The sequence below is a fragment of the Lepus europaeus genome, chromosome X (assembly GCF_033115175.1).
Source record: "Lepus europaeus isolate LE1 chromosome X, mLepTim1.pri, whole genome shotgun sequence".
Lineage (NCBI taxonomy): Eukaryota > Metazoa > Chordata > Mammalia > Lagomorpha > Leporidae > Lepus > Lepus europaeus.
In genome coordinates, this window is record NC_084850.1 from 112,260,688 (window position 1) to 112,281,724 (window position 21,037).

The window sequence follows — 21,037 nt, forward strand, 5'->3', positions numbered from 1 at the left end:
GTATAATCATCTTAAGCAAGTAATATACAAAATAAACATATAAAGAAAGTCATGACTACTAAAATGTTAATATCTTGCTGTCCAAGGTATTCTGTTATATTACCATTGCATTTTATGATAAATAATTCTTATTCATTTATTTATTTATTTATTTGACAGGTAGAGTTACAGACAGTGAGAGAGAGAGACAGAGAGAAAGCTCTTCCTTTTGTTGGTTCACACCCCAGATGGCCGCCACGATCCAAAGCCAGGAGCCAGGAGCCTCCTCCTGGTATTCCATGCGGGTGCAGAAGCCCAAACACTTGGGCCATCCTCCACTGCCTTCCTGGGCCACAGCAGAGAGCTGGACTGGAAGAGGAGCAACCGGGACTAGAACCCAGTGCCCATATGGGATGCCGGTGCTGCAGGCGAAGGATTAACCAAGTGAGCCACAGCGCCAGCCCCAATAATTCTTATTGAATCACAATTACAAAACCAGTTGAATTTCTGTGAATACTTTATCTATGAAGACTATGAAATATGTGGATAGTTTTTCTCTTGCCAAGGGTATATTGTGCCATTTTCATGAGTAGTCTTTAAAGGTAATTTATGGTAAGAATTAAATATAAATCAATTATGACTGAGCTTTTTGAAACAGAAGCAAAATTGTAGGGGCTGCCTATGGAAAATTCTGAGTCTGTCTTTCACCTTCACATGACCATTTTTAAGATCAAAAATAGCATTCCTTTTAAGGTATTAAATATTTTTCTCTCGCTTATATATAAGAACAATTTTAGTCAACATAATGGCTGTTTAAAGAAATTGCTTCTGTTTCTCAAATACCTATGTAAAAGGCCTAAATTATGAACATTCAGTCCTGTGAAATATAAGTAAAGATTTTAAAATAGGAACATTCACAAGATGCTGGGATGTACAATAATGAAAAACTCAAATACTCATATAAGAATGAATTATTATTTTAAAATATGGACAAACAGATGTATTGAATTTTATAAATTATGAACCTTATCATAGGAATTTTTCATACCTATATATTAAATCTATGATGTTTTCAACATTAAAATATAATTTATATGTTTATTATTGTCACACAGTGGAAGAAACAATTTGAGAGGTTTAAAAACAAATTATATCAGATCATTCCCCCTTTCTTGTATCCTGTAGTGGTTTCTAATTGCATATGGACTAAAATCTCTCATGTTGGCCTTTGAGCCCTAAAGGATCTGACCTTGAGGAAAAAACTCTGATCACAGTTCACCACCTACCCAGCTTTTCTGTCCAAACTCCAGCCTCACAAGTTCCTTTTCCTGGAATACCTGAGCTCTTCCAACCAGGGTCAATTTGTCCTGTGGGCTTGTACATTTGCTAGTTTCTCTCTACTTGGGTGCACTGTTGCAGTCTTCATCCACCCTCAATATCTCTCTGGACTACTTTAATTCATAGAGTGATAATCATCTAAATTTATCTCATTCAATTATTGTCATGGTAAAGGGGAACACTGGATGGAGTAAACTTGGTGGGGTGCTGACATGTCTCCTATTACTGCTCTGGAAACCAGTGAAGGCGTTGTCTTTCTCCAAACCCTGTTGTTATCCTAGGATGGTTCTCAATGCTAGAAGAGTCTCATTTTCAGATATTTAAAGAAAGTTAAAATGAGCCAGCGCCGCGGCTCACTAGGCTAATCCTCCGCCTTGCGGCGCCGGCACACGGGGTTCTAGTCCCGGTGGGGGCACCGGATTCTGTCCCGGTTGCCCCTCTTCCAGGCCAGCTCTCTGCTGTGGCCAGGGAGTGCAGTGGAGGATGGCCCAAGTGCTTGGGCCCTGCACCCCATGGGAGACCAGGATAAGCCCCTGGCTCCTGCCATCGGATCAGCGCAGTGCGCTGGCTGCAGCGCGCCAACCGCGGCGGCCATTGAAGGGTGAACCAACGGCAAAAAGGAAGACCTTTCTCTCTGTCTCTCTCTCTCACTGTCCACTCTGCCTGTCAAAAAAAAAAAAGTTAAAATGAATTCATCTTTCATCACCTAGCCAATGGAATGCTTTCCCTGACCTACCCTCTCTGAGGCCCTGTCCTCACCCTCAGGCCCATTTAGTATTTTCTCAGAGCCCTTGTGGGGAAGAAAGAATGCATGATGTTCACTTTCCAAGCCCCTGCTCTGACTTCCACTTTTCCTGCCATCCCTGTGCAAATTAGTCTCCTTTAAGTTATAGAATACAGATCGAGGAGAGGTAGAAGAAGAAAGACTATTTATTGATTCTGTTTGATCGCCAGTTAACTTTACAAGGTTCTTTGTCCTTCTTCTATCTTGTATGACCTCACTTAGATTCTTTCTACTGGGTTCCTGTCACCCTACCAGAATGTATCTTGGGCTAGGACCTTTCAAAGTAGCCACAGCCCACCCTCCTTCCATTGACTCAAATCCACTTTGACCCATGTCTTACCTCATGAGAGCAGAAGTGCATCTTACTATCACTCAAGCCATATTTCTTTCCTTTGTGGTACATTTCTCTGATAAGAACTCACCAAAATTCAGCAGGTATTAAATTGTCAATTTCCTCTTAAAGAAACCACCCTCATTGTCATTGTGTTCCAGCCATTACGTATAGGAACTAGAATTGGGTGATGGGCTGCCTAAAGAATTCTCACCTCCCTTGATATGCCTGAAGTATCATCTCTCCCCTAAAATTCTGCGTTGCCCTTTACAGAATAAAGACATCACTGGGTAGCAGCTGTTCAAACAGAGATTACACTTCCCAGACACTTCTTTCAACTGGACATGGCCATGTCATGGTTCTCCCCAATGATATGTGAGTGGAAGTGATGTGTCATCTCTATGCTAAGGCAATTAGGAATCTGGTGGAAATTCTCTTCTCTCTGTGTTATATTTCTACACCTACATACAGGATTCTTTGAGACCCTATAGGATGAAGGAATCATAAGATAGAAGGTTTCTGTCTCCCTGAATCACAGCATGGAGAATGCCATCCAAAAACTAGGGATACATGCACAAGACTGTTACAAACATTATACATTTTACTGTATTAAATCATTGCAACTTTAAACTCCAGCTAGAAATACCCTAACTAATACGTTTAGTGACTCTTAGACAAAAGGCGTAACAATGACTTTCATAACATGGAAATGGAATTATCTATGGCTCCAAGGTTTGTGACTTTATTTGAAAAACCAGAACAATAGAAAGATTTCCCATGAAATATACCGTCTCACTTACTTTATTTATTTTCTAACTCTACTAGAATGTTAGATCAATGTAAATGGTAGACTTCTTTTATTATTCATCCCTGTTCCTCAGAATTCAGGAGTTTCAGTGAAATAAGAGGCAATAAATATTTGTTAAAGGACAAAATATGCAATTTATATGAGGGTTTACTATTTGTAACTTTATCCCTTGGTTGCTGGTTCACAGCTTCACCAAGAGGAAAAATTTAATGCATTGCTTGCACTGAAAACCTCATCACTTCCTGCTTGGTTAGAGTAAATAGAGATTATGTTTTTCCCTGAAAAGTTTAATAGAGTCAATGACAACTCTGTCTGCACTAACAGGAAGCTTTTTTCACCATATCCTCTCAGAAGATGATCATGAGATCATTACAAAAGGATTATTTCTGAGGCACCAAACACACAATAGTATTAGGCATATTTCTAAAGAAATCTTCTATTTAAATGCTACTCAGTTTGAAAATATTATGAATCCATAAGCAAACTAAACTAAAAGATATTTTTGAAAGCATGATGTAATTCAGAGGAAGTGATAACTTTAACCGGCTCAATAATTTGCCTAAATTGAAAAGTTGGTTTCAGTGGTTCAGGACTCAGTGGAACCAGGAAGGTAGTTGTACATTTGAAATATGATTGCCATTATTGGCCTATCGCCGCATGCAAGTCACTGTATATATGCATGTCATGCCTCACATCCTGCCCTTTGTCAACACTTCTTCTGCATCTGACCTGAATCATACAGAATTTAGAGGTGAAACAAGGTGAGAGTTGCTAATGATGGTTTCGGGGAAATGTGGGTTGAGGATGTATTAATAAATGTCTGGGAGTTGTGAAAAAGCAAGAAGCCACCAGGAGAATATATAGGTTTATTCATTTGTATTTAGATATATCGCATAATCTTGAGGAAGAGACTATAAAAATCTGTGACAAATAGAAATATATCTAATTGTAAGGCCATATCCCTAGGAAGTGAGTGAGTGTGTGTGTGCATTATTGAAATGCTTACACTGAATTACCAAGTAAGCACGTGGATTTGAATATTACTTGTCACAAGTTGCAGTGGGGGAATATTTGCTGTTTAGCGCATGGCAGATGTCACATTCAGTCCCTTCTTCTGCAGCTTCATTTAGGGAAGAAGGCAGAGGCAGGAGTCGTTCGTCATGACAGAGTATCCAAAAATTGTTCACCTTTTACTTTGACATGTTGTCTGAACTTTTATTGCAGTAATGGTGTTTCAGATTGTTGCAGTGTTGATCTCAACTAACATCTCTAACATCTTCCTGACTTGAAGACTTACAAAAGAAGGGGTGAGAGATTGTGAACTTCTCTAACCCCATCCTGACCACCCCCATCACTCAGGTATATAAAAAAAATTCAGAATAGTTATAAATTCCCTTCTCAAAATATTCAAGTAAGGGGTTTTAAAAAGCCTCTTTACTCAGTATGTGACTAACAGAACCATCAATTAGATGGTTTCCACTGAGGTATTGCCATGTTTTCCTCGTCAAGTGTAGCAGGAAACTGTTCATACTAACCCAAGTCACCCCTCTACACCTGCCTTCACGTCTAATTTCTTTTATTTTTTTATTTTTTTATTTTTTATTTGACAGGTATAGTTATAGACAGTGAGAAAGACAAAAAGAAAGATCTTCCTTCCATTGGTTCACTCCCCAAATGGCCGCCACGTCCGACGCTGGGCCGATCCGAAGCCAGGAGCCAGGTGCTTCTTCCTGGTCTCCCATGTGGGTACAGGGGCCCAAGGATTTGGCCATCCTCCACTGCCTTCCCGGGCCACAGCAGAGAGCCGAACTTGAAGAGGAGCAACCGGGACTAGAACCGGGCGCCCATAGGGGATGCCGGTGCCACAGGCAGAGGATTAACCAAGTGAGCCACGTCGCTGGCCCCACACCTAATTTCTGATGTTAAAACTTTCTGAGCTCACTGCATGCTCAGCAGAGTCACTACGCTGAATGGAAGGAAAGCTAATCATTTGTGCTCCAACATAAACTTTTGTTTTTATTTTAAGTTTTCTTCTACATCTATTCAAATGTTCTGAGATAAACCATAGATTTGGAAGGACATTTGCTTCTCCAGTTTTTGTAATCAATACAGAAGAAGTCCTCAGCTAGGGATGATGAAAGAAAGAACACACACACTTTAACCAAGACTTAAACTTCCTTTTCAAAACACATTCTGTCTCAGTTGTTCCAGTGCCTTTACCAGTGGCATTAGAGAATCTTTGGGGATGCTCTCTTCAGGTTGTTTGGGATCAGAAATATTTGATGGGGAGAGTCTCTTGATGTTCAATGACTGGTCAGTAAGACTTTTTTATTGCTGTTGTCAGGGCATGGATGGTAAACACCAAATGCCTTCTATCTCTAAACTCAGAGTCCGTATGCCCCTCTAGTTTCCTCTTGACTCTAATAGAACCACATGGAGAAGGAAGCAGAAGAACACTCTGGCCTGAGGGAGAAGGAGCTGAATAGGATTGAGATTATTGGAAAGTAGTCATGCAAGTCTGACTTCTAAAATTTGCTCTCCAATCTCATTCCCTGCCTTTGGAAGTATGAAGAGCTGAATCTTTGCTTCAGTGTCACTTCAGCATGACATATTGGTTAACATCACATCTAACCAGAACAAGGAGTGTCCATAGGATTCATTGTGACTACCTAGATATTCTGCAGATATAGGTCAATGTTCTTGCTGTAATGTGGAGTAAAAATCCCATGAAGAGTTTTGTTTTTTTGAAAGTCTGTTTAGAATCATTGCTGATCTAAAAGTTGCTTGTGAAAGGTTGCATGCCACAGTGATAATCAGGTCACAGAAATACACTTTTTATTGAGTGGAATGATGCTACTGTAATCATATTAAACAATTTTTCATTTATAAGATGATACTTCTGCAAACTATACTTGAGTGCATTTCAGTATTTTAACCATCCATTTGCTATGCCTCAATGGAGATTTACTTAGAAACGAGGTAAGCAAATAATCAAGTTACAAACAAAAATGTATTTCATATTTTTCTTACTTTTTATTTATTGGAACCAAAGTTCAAGATTCTAATCAATTCTGTGAAGAAATCTATCTGCATGTTTAAAAAGGAAAATTACATAATTTTGTAATTATCAGACTAAATGTTTGAGTGTTAGTAATAAAAGAATTAAATGTCATTAAAACACTATTAATACCATGTCCTAATGTTTCATTTAAGACAACTCTCAATACTTCATTAAATAATTTCAGTCATATTTACTAACACTTTAATAATTTAAGTATGAAAATCTTATTCTTAGCCACTACTACTTAAATCCCAAGTCTGCCAATTGCTTCAGATATGTTTTGAAATGAAGGGCCTATTGTACAAACCAGAAAGAATCGATAATGAACAAGACTAGAGAGTACAATCCTGCTTTTATCATATATATGATTAAAAGCATGCAGGCTAAGGTTAAATTTACTCTAGTTACTCTTGGAACAAAGAGGTGAATGCCAATTAGTATAGTCACCATAGGATGCCATGTAATAGAAATAGATTCTCCAAGAACATTCAAGGTCCATAGTATAGGACTTAAAAATGAAATGGCTATAATTGAATAGTTTATCTCAACATATTCATTGATATGGATGTTCTTAGGGATAGCAATTTAGTGTGCAACAAGAGCTCTAGCTACTTGTAAAAGGACTATCTATGAACATGTAATGGGTTCTTACCAGAGCAATACAGTTTATTTCCATAATTTTTAAGGGTGGTCTAGGAGTGCTGTGTATCTCAAGATGATACCAGATTTTTAAACTGCTAAAATTATCAGCTGAAAAACAAAACAACAAAATATTTCTTAATATAGATTTCAGAATACCATTTGTAACCTACAAATTTGAGCATCATGACAGACTTCATTTTGAAACTCTGTAATGTACTCATTTTTCAAGAAAGCCAAGGACAGGACAAAAAGCTGCTTTTACGACAGTTTGTGAATAATAAAAGAAGTGTGTCCTGTATGACTATAAGGAGAATGACCTGTGAAAGTTCCTGGCACTATGCTTGCCCCAGTAACTAATTAAGTTATAATTTATTAAATTCATTAAAGCAAATGTATGAATACTTTAATAATTAATCCTTCCAAAGAAAGTTTCCCCAATTGACAAGGTATTCACATAATTGTACATAGAAATTTCTAAATAAATAAAGCATTACAATTCTCAGTGGTATATTTCCAATAGCTTAAAAATGTAGTCAAGGGAGAAAGTCAGGAACATGAGATTTCAGTTTACTTAGAAGTCAGTTAAAGGAACCAAGTAATTTAGTCAAAGGAAAGCCAGAATGGACTAGGTACTAAATGATGACAATGACATTTACATATTAGTTTCTGACTTTTTTTTTTAAAGCTAGCAATTCTGCCACTGGTGATGTGCAAAGTCACACCCTCCACCCTGAAACTGAATCTGAGATCATCACAAAGGCCTTGAATAGTGAGGTTTTGTACTTGTCATCAAATCCACACTACTTCTTTTCCCCCTCATCTGTACAGCTTCTTACTTTGATATTATTTTGTCTTCCAGTGTTCATGGCTTACCATGTCTTCTAGTTTCAGTAAAGTGTATGCATATTCACTATGCATATGTATGTATATTCAGTATTACAATGTTTAAAAGATTTCAAGAACTGTTGTGCTAGATTAACTTATTTAGGTAAACCACTAACCTCTTTGGACCTCACTTTCCTCATCTATAAAATAACAGGCCTACACTAGTGGAATCTCAGAACCTCCATCTTCTAAAAAATCTTCATGAATCTATTGGTTTGCATTGCACTGTATTGCTTTACCCTATTTTGTAGTATTCAGCATTGAATGACACTGTATTTTGTTATAGTGCATGACACTGTATTTTACTGCACTGGATTGTTCTGTATTATGCTGCATGAGATTCCATACTATTATAATAATTTGGCTATCAAAAACAGTTATAATATGAGTACCTAACTGTACTTATAATCCACTGAATTCAGTGTTAATCTCATCCAAAATACACTTCCACAGAAACATTCAAATTAAATTTGACCAAATATCTGGTCATCATGGCCCAGCAAATTTGACATGTGAAATAAACCACCATGGGGACAATGATACCTATTGTGTTTTTTTTTTCTTTTTAGAAACCTTTTAAGGAGTATAAATTACATGAATACATCTTAAGAATACAGTGATTCTTCCCACCATACCTGCCCTCCCATCCTTATGCCCTCCTTCCCTCCTCCTCCCATTCCCAGTCCCAGTCCCATTCTCCATTGATTCATTTTTAATTAATGTTATATACAAAAGACCAACTCTATATTAAGTAAAGATTTCAACTACTTGCAGATACACACACTAAATATAAAAAACTGAGAATAAGTTTTACAGTTAAATCTCATAGTATGACTCATTTAGGACAGAGGTCCTGCATGGGGTATAAGTGCACAGTGACCTCTTCTGTTAATTTAACAATTAACACTCTTATGTATGATGTCAGTGATCACCCAAGGCACTTGTTGTGAGTTGCCCAGGCTATAGAAGCCTTTTGAGACCAAAGTCTCTGTCAGTATTTAGGCAAGGCCAAAGACAAAGTGGAAGCTCTCTCCTCACTTCAGAGAAAAGTATGTCCTTCCTTGATTACCCCTTCTTTTTTTTTTAAGATTTACTTATTTATTTATTTATTTATTTGAAAAGTCGGAGTTACACAGAGAGAAGGAGAGGCAGAGAGAGAGAGAGAGAGAGAGAGAGGTCTTCCATTCGCTGGTTAACTCCCCAATTGGCCACAACGGCCGGGCTATGCCAATCCAAAGCCAGGAGCCAGGAGCTTCTTCCGGGTCTCCCACGCGGGTGCAGGGGCCCAAGCACTTGGGCCATCTTCTACTGCTTTCCCAGGCCATAGCAGAGAGCTGCATTAGAAGTGGAACAGCTGGGACATGAACTGGCACCCATATGGGATATCAGCACTGCATGCCGAAGCTTTACCTGCTATGCCACAGCACTGGCCCCATTGAATGCCCCTTATTTCCACTTGGATCTAATTCATGGAGATCCTCCATGTAGGAAATTTTTATTTATTTATCTTTGCCACAGTGTCTTGGCTTTCTTTTTTTTTTTCAACTTTTATTTAATAAACTTCCAAAGTATAACTTTTGAATTATAGCGGCTTTCCCTGCCATAACCTCCCTCCCACCCGCAACCATCCCATCTCCCACTCCCTCTCCCAGCCCATTTTCATCATGATTCATTTTCAATTATCTTTATATACAGAAGATCAACTTAGTATACACTAAGTAAAGATTTCAACAGACTGCACCCACAAAGACACACAAAGTATAGAGTACTCTTTTATTAGTAGTTTTACCGTTAATTCGCATAGTACAACACATTAAGGACAGAGTTCCTACATGGGGAGCAGATGAACAGTGACTCCAGTTGTTGATGTAACAATTGACACTCTTATTTATGACGTCAGTAATCACCCGAGGCTCTTGTCATAAGCTGCCAAGACTATGGAAGCCTCTTGAATTCGCCAACTCTGATCTTATTTAGACAAGGCCATAGTCAAAGTGGAAGTTCTTTCCTCCCTTCAGAGAAAGCTACCTCCTTTGATGGCCCGTTCTTTTCACTGGGATCTCACTCACAGAGATCTTTCATTTAGGTTTTTTTTTTTTTTTTTTTTTTTTGCCAAGGTATCTTGGCTTTCCACGCCTGAAATACTCCCATGGGCTTTTTAGCCATATCTGCATGCCTTAAGGGCTGATTCTGAGGCCAGAGTGCTGTTTAGGACAGCTGCCATTCTATGAGTCTGCTGTGTATCCTGCTTTCCATGTTGGATCACTCTCTCTTTCTTAATTCTATCATTTAGTATTAGCAGACACTAGTCTTGTTTATGTAATCTTTTTGACTCTTAAACCTGTCATTATGATCAATTGTGAACTGAAATTGATCACTTGGACTAGTGAGATGGCATTGGTACATGCCACCTTGATGGGATTGAATTGGGGCAAGTCAGATTGAGCATGTCACAAATTGTACCTCTCCTTCCTCTCTTATTCCCACTCTTATATTTAACAGAGATCACTTTTCAATTAAATTTAAACACCTAAGAATAATTGTGTGTTAATTACAGAGTTCAACCAATAGTATTAAGTAGGACAAAAATACTAAAAGGGATAAAGTATTAAGTTGTACAAAAACTTCTCAATTTGATGCAATCCCAATTGTTAATTTTGGCTTTGACTGCCTGTGCCTCCGGGGTCTTTTCCAAGAAGTCTTTGCCGGTGCCTATATCTTGCAGGGTTTCTCCAATGCTCTCTAATAATTTGATGGTGTCGGGCCGTAGATTTAGATCTCTAATCCATGTTGAGTGGATTTTTGTGTAAGGTGTAAGGTAAGGGTCTTGCTTCATGCTTCTGCATGTGGAAATCCAATTTTCCCAGCACCATTTGTTGAATAGACTGGCTTACTCCAGGAATTGGTTTTAGATCCTTGATCAAATATAAGTTGGCTGTAGATGTTTGGATTGATTTCTGGTGTTTCTATTCTGTTCCATTGGTCTATCCATCTGTTTCTGTACCAGTACCATGCTGTTTTGATTATAACTGCCCTGTAGTATGTCCTGAAATTTGGTATTGTGATGCCTCCAGCTTTGTTTTTGTTGTGCAAGATTGCTTTAGCTATTCCAGTTCTCCTGTGCTTCCATATGAATTTCAGCATCATTTTTCCCAGATCTGAAAGAATGTCTTTGGTATTTTGATTGGTATCGCATTGAATCTATAAATTGCTTTTGGGAGAATGGACATTTTGATGATATTGATTCTTCCAATCCATGAGCATGGAAGATTTCTCCATTTTTTGGTATCCTCTTCTATTTCTTTCTTTAAGGTTTTGTAATTTTCATCGTAGAGATCTTTAGTATCCTTGGTTAAGTTTATTCCAAGGTATTTGTTTTTGTAGCTATTGTGAATGTGATTGATCTTAGCAGTTCTTCCTCAGCCGTGGCCTTGCCTGTGTATACAAAGGCTGTTGATTTTTGTGCATTGATTTTATATCCTGCTACTTTGCCAAACTCTTCTATGAGTTCCAATAGTCTCTTAGTAGAGTTCTTTGGATCCCCTAAATAAGGAATCATATCATCTGCAAAGAGGGATAGTTTGACTTCTTCCTTCCCAATTTGTATCCCTTTAATTTCTTTTTCTTGCCTAATGGCTCTAGCTAAAACTTCCAGCACTACATTTAATAGCTTTGGTGAGAGTGGGCATTCCTGTCTGGTACCAGATCTCAGTGAAAATGCTTCCATCTTTTCCCCATTCAATAGGATTCTGGCCATGGGTTTTTCATAAAATGCTTTGATTGTAATGAGGAATGTTCCTTCTATACCCAGTTTGCTTAGAGTTTTCATCATGAAAGGGTGTTGTATTTTATCAAATGCTTTCTTTGCGTCTATTGAGATAATCATATGGTTTTTCTTCTGCAGTTTGTTAATGTGGTGTATCACATTGATTGATTTCCATACCTGAAATGCTCTCAATGGCTTTTCAGCCAGACCAGAATTCTTTATGGGCTGATTCTGAGGTCAGAGTACTATTTAAAGTGAATGTCATTGTATGAGTCTGCTGTGTGGACTGCTTCCCATGTTGGAACATTTTCTCCTTTTTGTTTCTATCTATTATTATTACTAGACACTAGATCATATTTATATAATCCCTTTAACACTTAATTCTATCTATATGATCACTTTAACACTAACTTTGGTCACTTTAACACTTGAGATGGCATTTAACCACTCAGCTTAATGGGATTTGGGGTCCCATGGGAAGTTTTTAAACTGTACACTTAGAAGTAAGTCTGTAGGCATGCATGCAGAACTATAGAGCTTTACAGTTACAAACTTCCTCTTCCCTTTCTTATTCCCAATCTTATTTTTTTTCGTGAGATCTATTTTTCAATTGTATACACATTTGATTAATTCTATGCTAGGCAAAGAGTTCAACCAATGGTATTCAGAAAGAAAAAAAAGAAAAGAAAAATAGAACATTCACGACAAGGGCTGTTCCAATACCTACTATTTTTAATTGATGTGACTATCACATGTGGCAACATTCTGATATGGCTGACTTAATTCCTACAGTTCTAAAAATGTACATTAAATATAAAATAATTGGTTACAATGATATTATAGGATGGTTTATTAATGAGAGTACAAAATAATAATTATTGAACATTACTTAACTCTAAACCTTAAGTATATTAAAACAATTTTCTCTTTGTAAAATCAATAACATTTACTACAGCAATTTGAGAAATTCCTGAAAGCCATGAAGAACATAAAAATCATTCATGACCTCATAACCAAATGAATGGTACTTAATTTTTATATAAATTTATAGGCTTAATATATCACTAAAGATATAGATGCATAAATATGTACATACATATATGAATATACTGGATGTACATACTGTAACATTGATATATTCATATATGTAAATATATACATAATATTCAGAAAATATTCACTATTAAATTTTTTTTCAATTATTCAACATAATGGATCACATAAAGATCATTCTTATATAAAATACTTTGCTCAGATCTTTGATTATTTTATTTCTAACAAGTTTCTTAAACTATGTCATTTTATCAAAAGAGATAAGGAATTCTTAAAAAATTTTTAAACATATTGTAAATGTTCTATTCAAAAACTTTGTTATCAATTCAAATCTCCATTATAATGCATGAAATTTCCTGTTTTGTTCTGGTTCTCATTAAAAATGTTATTATTTTTCACTGTTCCATACCTGGAAGCTTTAAAATTCTTATTTAGCTGTTGCTTTCATTTCTTTGCTGCAAGGAAAGCAGGATAATTTCTCTAATTGAAGAGAATTACAGTATTGAACAGTTTGTGAAAAAGGACCCATGTTATTATAGGCGATAGAAAAATTGGCCCTGTGTGAGAGTATGAGGATGAGAAGGCCTAGGTGAATGATTAGAGATACTTGTAATATTATTAGATGTATCTTTCCAACTCTCAACATCCCTGCCATCTGTCAACATGCAGCCTAGTTTTTTTTTTATTAGACATGATTGTGTTTTACTGCATTAACACAACATCATAATATCCCGATTTTCTTCCAAATTATTCTTTTTAACACTTTTACTGCCTCCCTTCATGGCTTTTCTGCCTTAGACAATGGTAAGGGTTTAAAACTTAACATAATCTGTTTACAACATTCATCTGTTCTTTAGCTTCATCAGTATGAATTCAGTATGATTTTAACAAAGAAATCCTAAACTTTTAAATCGATTTTATTATTCTTGTCACCTAGTCTCACATCCAAAGATTTAATTTGACAACTGCATAGTGCCATGGAAAGGTCTTGTTATCACATCAACATTAGGAAATACAAAATTGTGCTAAGCATCATAATCACCCAGACTTTCTTATTCTATTTTTTAAAAAGATTTATTTATTTACTTTGAAAATCAGAGTTACAGAGGCAGGGAGAGACAGAGAGAGAGAGAAAGTGATTTTACACCTGCTGATTCACTCCCCAGATAGCCACAATATTTGCACTGGGCCAGGTTAAAGCCAAGAGCCTGGAACTCCATCTGGGTCTCCCATGTAGGTGGAAGGGTTCCAAGCACTTGGGTCATCTGCCATTGCTTTCCCAGGTGCATTAGCAGGGAGCTGGATCAGAAGTGGAGCAGCTGGTACAAAAACCAGCAACCAGTGGTGTTGCAGGTGGTGGTTTTTACCTGCTATGTCCCAGTGCCAAGCCCTCTTATTCTTCTAAATTTCTGTGATTATTCTTCTGTTCACCAAGATACAAACAAACCTCTCAGGACAGCCATCCCATGCTAGTCTCTGAGATGTTCTTTATCTTCAGTGGTATTTTTTACCCCAGTTACCATCACAAAATACTTGGTTATCTTCATTTTAAATCCAATTTGCTGATAGTTACTTAACTGGCTCTAACTGCTCTTCCTTATCTAAATCATTGTGGATATTGTCCAAATTCCACTTTCTAATCCATGCATTCTGTGATGCTTAATTGCATGGGCTAATTTGAATGGCTATAGTGCCTGGTAGTATGGTCAAACACCAGCCAATATATTGCTGCAAATCTATTTTTTAAATGTAATTAACACTGAAATCAGTAGACTTTAAGTAAATCATATTACCTTCTCGAATGTGAGTGGTCCTCTTCCAATGATTTGAAGGCTCTAATTGTAAAGACTAAGGCTCCCAAAGAAGAAGCTGTTATTTCTCAGTACTGCAACACAGAAATCTGTCTGAGTTTCTGGCCTGTCCTGAGGAATTGAGATCCAAGACTACAGTGTCAACTCTTATCTGAAATTTTAGCCTACTGACTCACCATTAAGATTTTGGACTTTCCAGCCTCACTACCACAAGGATGTTAGACAATCCATTAAAATCTTTCTCTCTCTCTCTCTCATTAGTAGATAGATCTCATAGTTTCTATTTTTCTGAAGAACCCTAATACTCATTCAATAAAGATCACAGGAAATGAAATGAATGAAAATACATGAATGAAATCCTGTCTTTTGCAACAAAATGGATGCAACTGGAGACATTTGTGCTTAGTGAAATAAGCCGGTCACAAAAAGAAAGATATATATTTTCTCTAATTTGTGGTAACTAATATATAGATTACTACAAAAAATGTAATGTATATGAGCAAAATAGAATTTTTGAGATTTTATTTGTTTATAACCCTTATCTATACTCTTGAGAAATAGTGGTTTTTCTACTTACTACTTATTGAATTTATTTAGTGCAGGGTTAAGCTTGTGATTACAAAGTAAATTGAAAGTATATATTCAAAAAATTAAAAGAAAAATAAAGGGGCTGCCTTTGTTATGTGGTTGGTAAAGCTGCCACCTGTGACACTGGCATCAGATATGGGTGCCAATTCTTGTCCTGGCTGCTCCACTTCCAACACAGCTCCCTGCTAATGCATGTGGGAAAGCAGCTGAGGACAGCCTAAGTGCTTGGGCCCCTGCACCCATGTGGGAGACCCAGAAGAAGCTCCAGGGTCTTGGCCTTGTCCTGGCCCAGAGCCTGCTGTTTCGGCCATTTGGAGAATGAACCAGCAGATAGAACATCTCTGTTTCTCTGTCTCTTCTTCTCTCTCTGTAATTCTTTCAAAGAATGAAATAAATATTTTTTAAAAAAATTAAAATAGCAGAAATCTAGAAATTGAGCTACAGAAAGCTAATCCTGAAATAATGCAGTAACATTTTCACTGACACAAACAAGAATTTTCATATGTATTATGTATTTAAAGTATGTAGTTCATTGAAAAGTGAATGATGTTGAAGGTTTATGCAGACTAATCATGAAATTTTCTATCATAATAATTTTACCTGAGTTTTCCTCAATAAAGATAGGGGGCAGATCTGCCAGTGAATTCTCAAAGGAATCTTTAATATCTGCATATAACTCTTGAGATGAATCATCATCTTCTTTGGTTTTAACAGAAAATGAAATTTTACCTGCAATATATAGGTGCAAATTGTCAGATTAACAAGGAGTTAGTTTTCTACAATGAAATATCAGTTTCAGGTATTGAAGTTACTGTGGCTTGAAACCTATAAAGCCAAATAAAATATAGGTATCAGAATCACAATTAACTTCATCAGGGTTATAGAACAATTTAATATAATGCTATAGTAAATATTTTCAAAATCTCTATTAAAACAGCCAATTTCAACAGCTTTTGTGTAATAATTCAGAAGTAGCATGTAATAGAACTGAAGAACTTTCAGAACACCTCTTGGTCATGGTTGACTATTCTTACAAATTTTATTCCTAAGTAATATTTAGTGCTCTATTACCTCATTTTAGAACATTATTTTTATTTTGTTTTATATAATATACTAATATTTCAAGATTTAACTTTTCTATAAACATTTACCATGTAAAATATTAAACATTACAAAACTTGTTACTGTTAAAAATTGTCATTCTCTGGAATTGTCTTATACAACATTGGCATGCATTTTTTTAAAGATTTATTTATTTATTTATTTGAAAGAGTTACAAAGAGGCAGAGGCAGAGGCAGAGGGAGAGGTCTTCCATCTGATGGTTCACTCCCCAGATGGCCACAATGTCCGGAGCTGTGCCAATCTGAAGGCAGGAATCAGGAGCTTCTTCCAGGTCTCCCATGCTGGTGCAGGGGCCCAAGGACTTGGACCATCTTCTATTGCTTTCCCAGGCCATAGCAGAAAGCTGGATCGGAAGTGGAGCAGCCAGGACTTGAATGGGCACCCATATGGGATGGCAGCTTTACCCACTATGCCACAGTGGTGGCCTTGGCATGCATTTTTAACATGTTTATATACTTGCAGTAATAATTCAGAAATTGTCCTTGATATCTCAATGTTGACTTCACATAAAGCTTTGCACTCAGGACCATAAGTTCCCTGTCATGCACCATAAACAGCTTATATCATATATCAATGCTTATCAATATTGTGCAATTGAATTGTGGTAAAATTCATATTTTTTGAAGATTTATTTTATTAATTTGAAAGGCAGAGTTACAAAGAGAGAGAGAAACACACACACACACACACAGATCTTCCATCCACTGCTTCATCCCCAAATGGCTGCAATGTCCAGAGTCAGGCCAGGCCAAATCTAGAAACCTGGGACTCCATCCAGGTAATCCTAACCCTAACTGTTGCTCACATGGGATGCCACCATCTCAGGCAGCACCTTAAGCTGTTACATCACAACACTGGGCCCCAGATTTTATTATGAATAAGTAGAACTAAAATTAAACATCAAGATTTTCTTAGTTTTACTTGATTGATAACTTTTCTCCTCAAAACCATGTTTTTGAAGGAATTATATTCTTTTGGAGTATGGTCTCCTTGGATATAGTTCTTCAAGTAAAGCTATTTTCATATAAATTATAATAATTCATCTATGTATGCAAAACTAACTTCAAATAAAACAGACATGTAAAGAAAGAAAAACACAGAGTAAGTACTCAATAAGTGGTATCTTTATTTATTTTCTTATTATTCCTGTCTAGGGGATGGAACCAAATAGTAAGATACTATTGAATTTAACTGAAAGAAATACCTAAAATGTGGAGAAATTATATCTTAACTTGTGTACATGAATGAGAATTACAGGTATTTCATGTGTTTTCAGAAAATCCAAATCTCCCAAATAGGTAACTTATATGTTGTGTCTGATATGGTAGCTCTTAGTCATTGGTGATTATTGAGCAATTAAAAGGTTGGTAGTCTTAATTGAGATGTGCTATAAGTGTGAAGTATACATAATACATGGAAGACTAAGTATAAAATAGAATGTTAATAATACTATTAATAATTTTATATTATATTTTGAAATTTTACATTTAATTTGGATAAATGAAACATTTTAAATAATTTTACATGTCTTTTATTCATAATGATTGCTAAAATATTTTAAGTTACATGAATCCTAATATATTGCATTTAAACATGACGTTAAATAATCTCTTCCAGGTTAGCAAAAGAAATTAATCAGATTAAGAGTATGATATCAGAAATTCTATCCAAAGATGCCTTAGAGGAGTGGTCTTCCCCACAGTCCTCTCAGCATCCATGGAAGTCTGAGATCTTTTACACTGCTGCCAATAGTACATTTGCAGTTTACAATGCTGCAAATAGTACATAATTCTTATCAGTTTATTTGGCAAAGATGTAAAACAAAACTTGATGAAACCATTTGCAGCAAAACTGATACACACAAGTATTTTTTTTTAATTTTAGCTCCCATATATAAGAGAAAAACATAGTACTTGTCTTTCTGTCTCTAGCTTATTTCACTCACTCAACTTGATTTCCTCTGTTTCCAACCATTTTGATGCAAAAGATAGAACTTCATTCTTTTTATGGCTGAATAATATTCCAGTGTGTGTGTGTTACGTTTTCTTTATCAATTCATTAAGAATCTTTTATATATTTTAGGTACCATTCATTTGTTATATATATATGAAAAGTTTATGAGATAAAGAAGAGTATTATACATTGATTAGAAAGTCAACATATCAAGAAGATATCAAAATTATGTACACACACAACAAAACAAAAAACCCAGAGACCCAGGATATATCAGATGAAAACTGACAGAATTAGATGGAGAAATAGACAATTCAACAATAACTATTGGAGGTTTCAATAGTTAGCTTTCAATGATGGACAGAACAACTAGAAAGAAGACGAGTAAATAGAGGACATGAACAACATTACATAATAATGACCTAATTAATTTATAGAACATTCTCTCCAATAATAGTAGCACACAAATTCTTCTCAAATGAGAAGCAAACATTCTTCAGGATAAATCACATGTTAGGCCACAACACAAGTCTCAACAAATTTTGAAAGACAGAAATTATGTGAATCATAATTTCTCATCACAGTGGTAGGAAATTACAAGTCAAAAAAGAAGGAAAACTGGAAAATTTACAAATATAGAAATCAAACAACATACTCTTATAGAACTAAGATACCAAAGAAGAAATCACAAGGGAAACTAGGAAATATCTGAGACAACGGGCAATGAAAACACAGTGTAATAGATTACACTGATATAATAGAGGGGGAAATGTCATAATTTCTATTAATGTGTTCCTTAAAAATACATTCATAAATGAGTAACAGAAAAGAGTTTGTTAAATACAATATCCATGTCTGAAAAACTCACAGCTAAGATCACACGCAATGATGAAAGACTAAAAATTTTCCTCTATGATCCAGAACAACATAAAAGAAATAGCCTGCTTCTGTCACTTCTATTCAACGAAGTACTGGACTCCATAGCCACAGCAATTATGCAGAAAAATAGTAATAAAGACATCCAAACAGAAAAGCCAACAGTGATATTCTTTCCTTATATTTGTTATATTTTGGAAATCTTGACGATGCCACAAAAAAAGTGGTGAAACACTTGAAAAATTATCTTGAAGCAAAATCAGCATGCAAAAATGTTGCATTTCTAGACATGAGTAAAGGACAATTTGAGAAGGAAATTAAGAAAACAATTCAGTGAGATAAAGCCAATATTTGAATAGGCCTACATATGTCACACAATACATGTGGACTGAATAATAAGGAAGCCTGATCAATATCTGAAAGACTCTGAAGTACTATCAAGAATTAAAAGTACACGTTCTCCACTCTTACTCATTTCAGCCTATATATATTCAATGTATTTTTCCTTCCTCCAACTCACTCTTAAAATTTATCACACCTTATTATCCCTTAACAAATGGAAATTGGGCAATCACTGGTGAAACAGTTACAAAATCCTATATAAGTATAAAAAGTTTATATGTAACAGGATGAGAAGTTAAATATTTATCTTAAAAAGTAGAAATAGGTCAAGTTAATCATATAGGCAGTTTCAGGACATTCAATAGTTTGCATTTTAATTGAAAGGACTTTTTAAACAATGCTTAGTAGGATCATACCATTGATTTACACACAATTTGTACAATGAAACACTTTTTCCCACAGCAAGTTCAATTTAATTTTATTTCTAAACAATTAACTTTCAAAATTTCTCCTTTAGTTTTGGTTATTGATCAGCTACTGTGGAAGAGATAAGCAGTCTAATCCTTCCACACTTATTACAAAGAATTACATTAGACTCAGCAAGCAATCTGATTTTTAGCAATGAATCTTCAAACTAAATGCAGATAATGATTATGAGTTGAATATTAGTTTGCAAAATATGGTAATTTTTCATAGTATCTATACATGTGTTTACTTGGTTTTCTAAATTCCACTCTTTAGGATAAGTTCAACTGACACAAAAGGAAAAAAAATAAAAACTTGATTGTTGGTGTTTGAGTTTATAAGAGCAACGGGAAATTTATTAGATCATTTTGTTAAAGTTATAAACACATCAGAAATAATAGTAGTGAGTAATAGAAACTCTATACAGAGATACAGCATCTTTGACTGAATAGAGATTTGCAATTTGTCTGAATAGAGTGTCAGGAAAAAAACTAATAAAAATACAAATTATAGCCATGATATTTTCAATAGCAAAAGTTTTATTCAGAAAAAGATGACTTTTTTTCTGTGCAAAACACTGAAGTGGTTTTCAAAATGCTTCTTTTACCAATCAACAAGATAACCATTTATTAGAATACAACTCATTTCTTTTTCAATTGAGGATTTTTTTTAATTTAATATTTTATTGTAAAATCCAAATATCAAGGCTCAGGATTAAAGGCTGGGTAATATAATTTTATATTCTTTTTCTTGAAAATAAAGAATAATCAATGACATTTTATTTATGGAAAATGGGAGTGGAGAAACAGATATAATTGAATATCCCCCTCCCCTTTGCTTACAAAGTTTTTGGTTTTGTGACAGAGAAAGACTAAAGAATCATTTATTGGATTGAGAGTCATTTAAATGTATGAACCAAAATCAGGCTGGAAGAATCTGGTATGTTGATCATGACCTAGTAGCCTAAAACTACTTATGAATATCGTATAGCAATCATTTTTTTTACATAGCATATACTTCATGTCCTTAAGATGACAAGTCTTTAGATATTCCAGAACACTACAGACTCATTTTAATGTAGTCACCAATGTGCTATAAACTGTTACTCCACATTACAAAACTAAATACAAACCAATGTTTAAGGTGGTTCCCAGTGATATTAGCACATTCCGTTTCTATCATGAATATTTATGTTATAGTGGTATGAAACTCTTATTGTCCATGACCCTTAG

General features: G+C 35.5%; 1 protein-coding gene across 1 annotated transcript in view; it reads right to left on the reverse strand.

Moving 5' to 3' along the window:
* The window catches only part of CFAP47 (cilia and flagella associated protein 47), a 380,737-nt gene that overhangs the window by 105,646 nt on the left and 254,054 nt on the right, over positions 1–21,037 (reverse strand). The window contains exons 50-51 of the mRNA XM_062183128.1: positions 15,647–15,775; positions 6,954–7,051 (exon numbers count right to left, since the gene is read on the reverse strand). Coding sequence (XP_062039112.1) covers positions 6,954–7,051; positions 15,647–15,775 — 227 coding nt within the window. The remainder of the gene's footprint in view (positions 1–6,953; positions 7,052–15,646; positions 15,776–21,037) is intronic.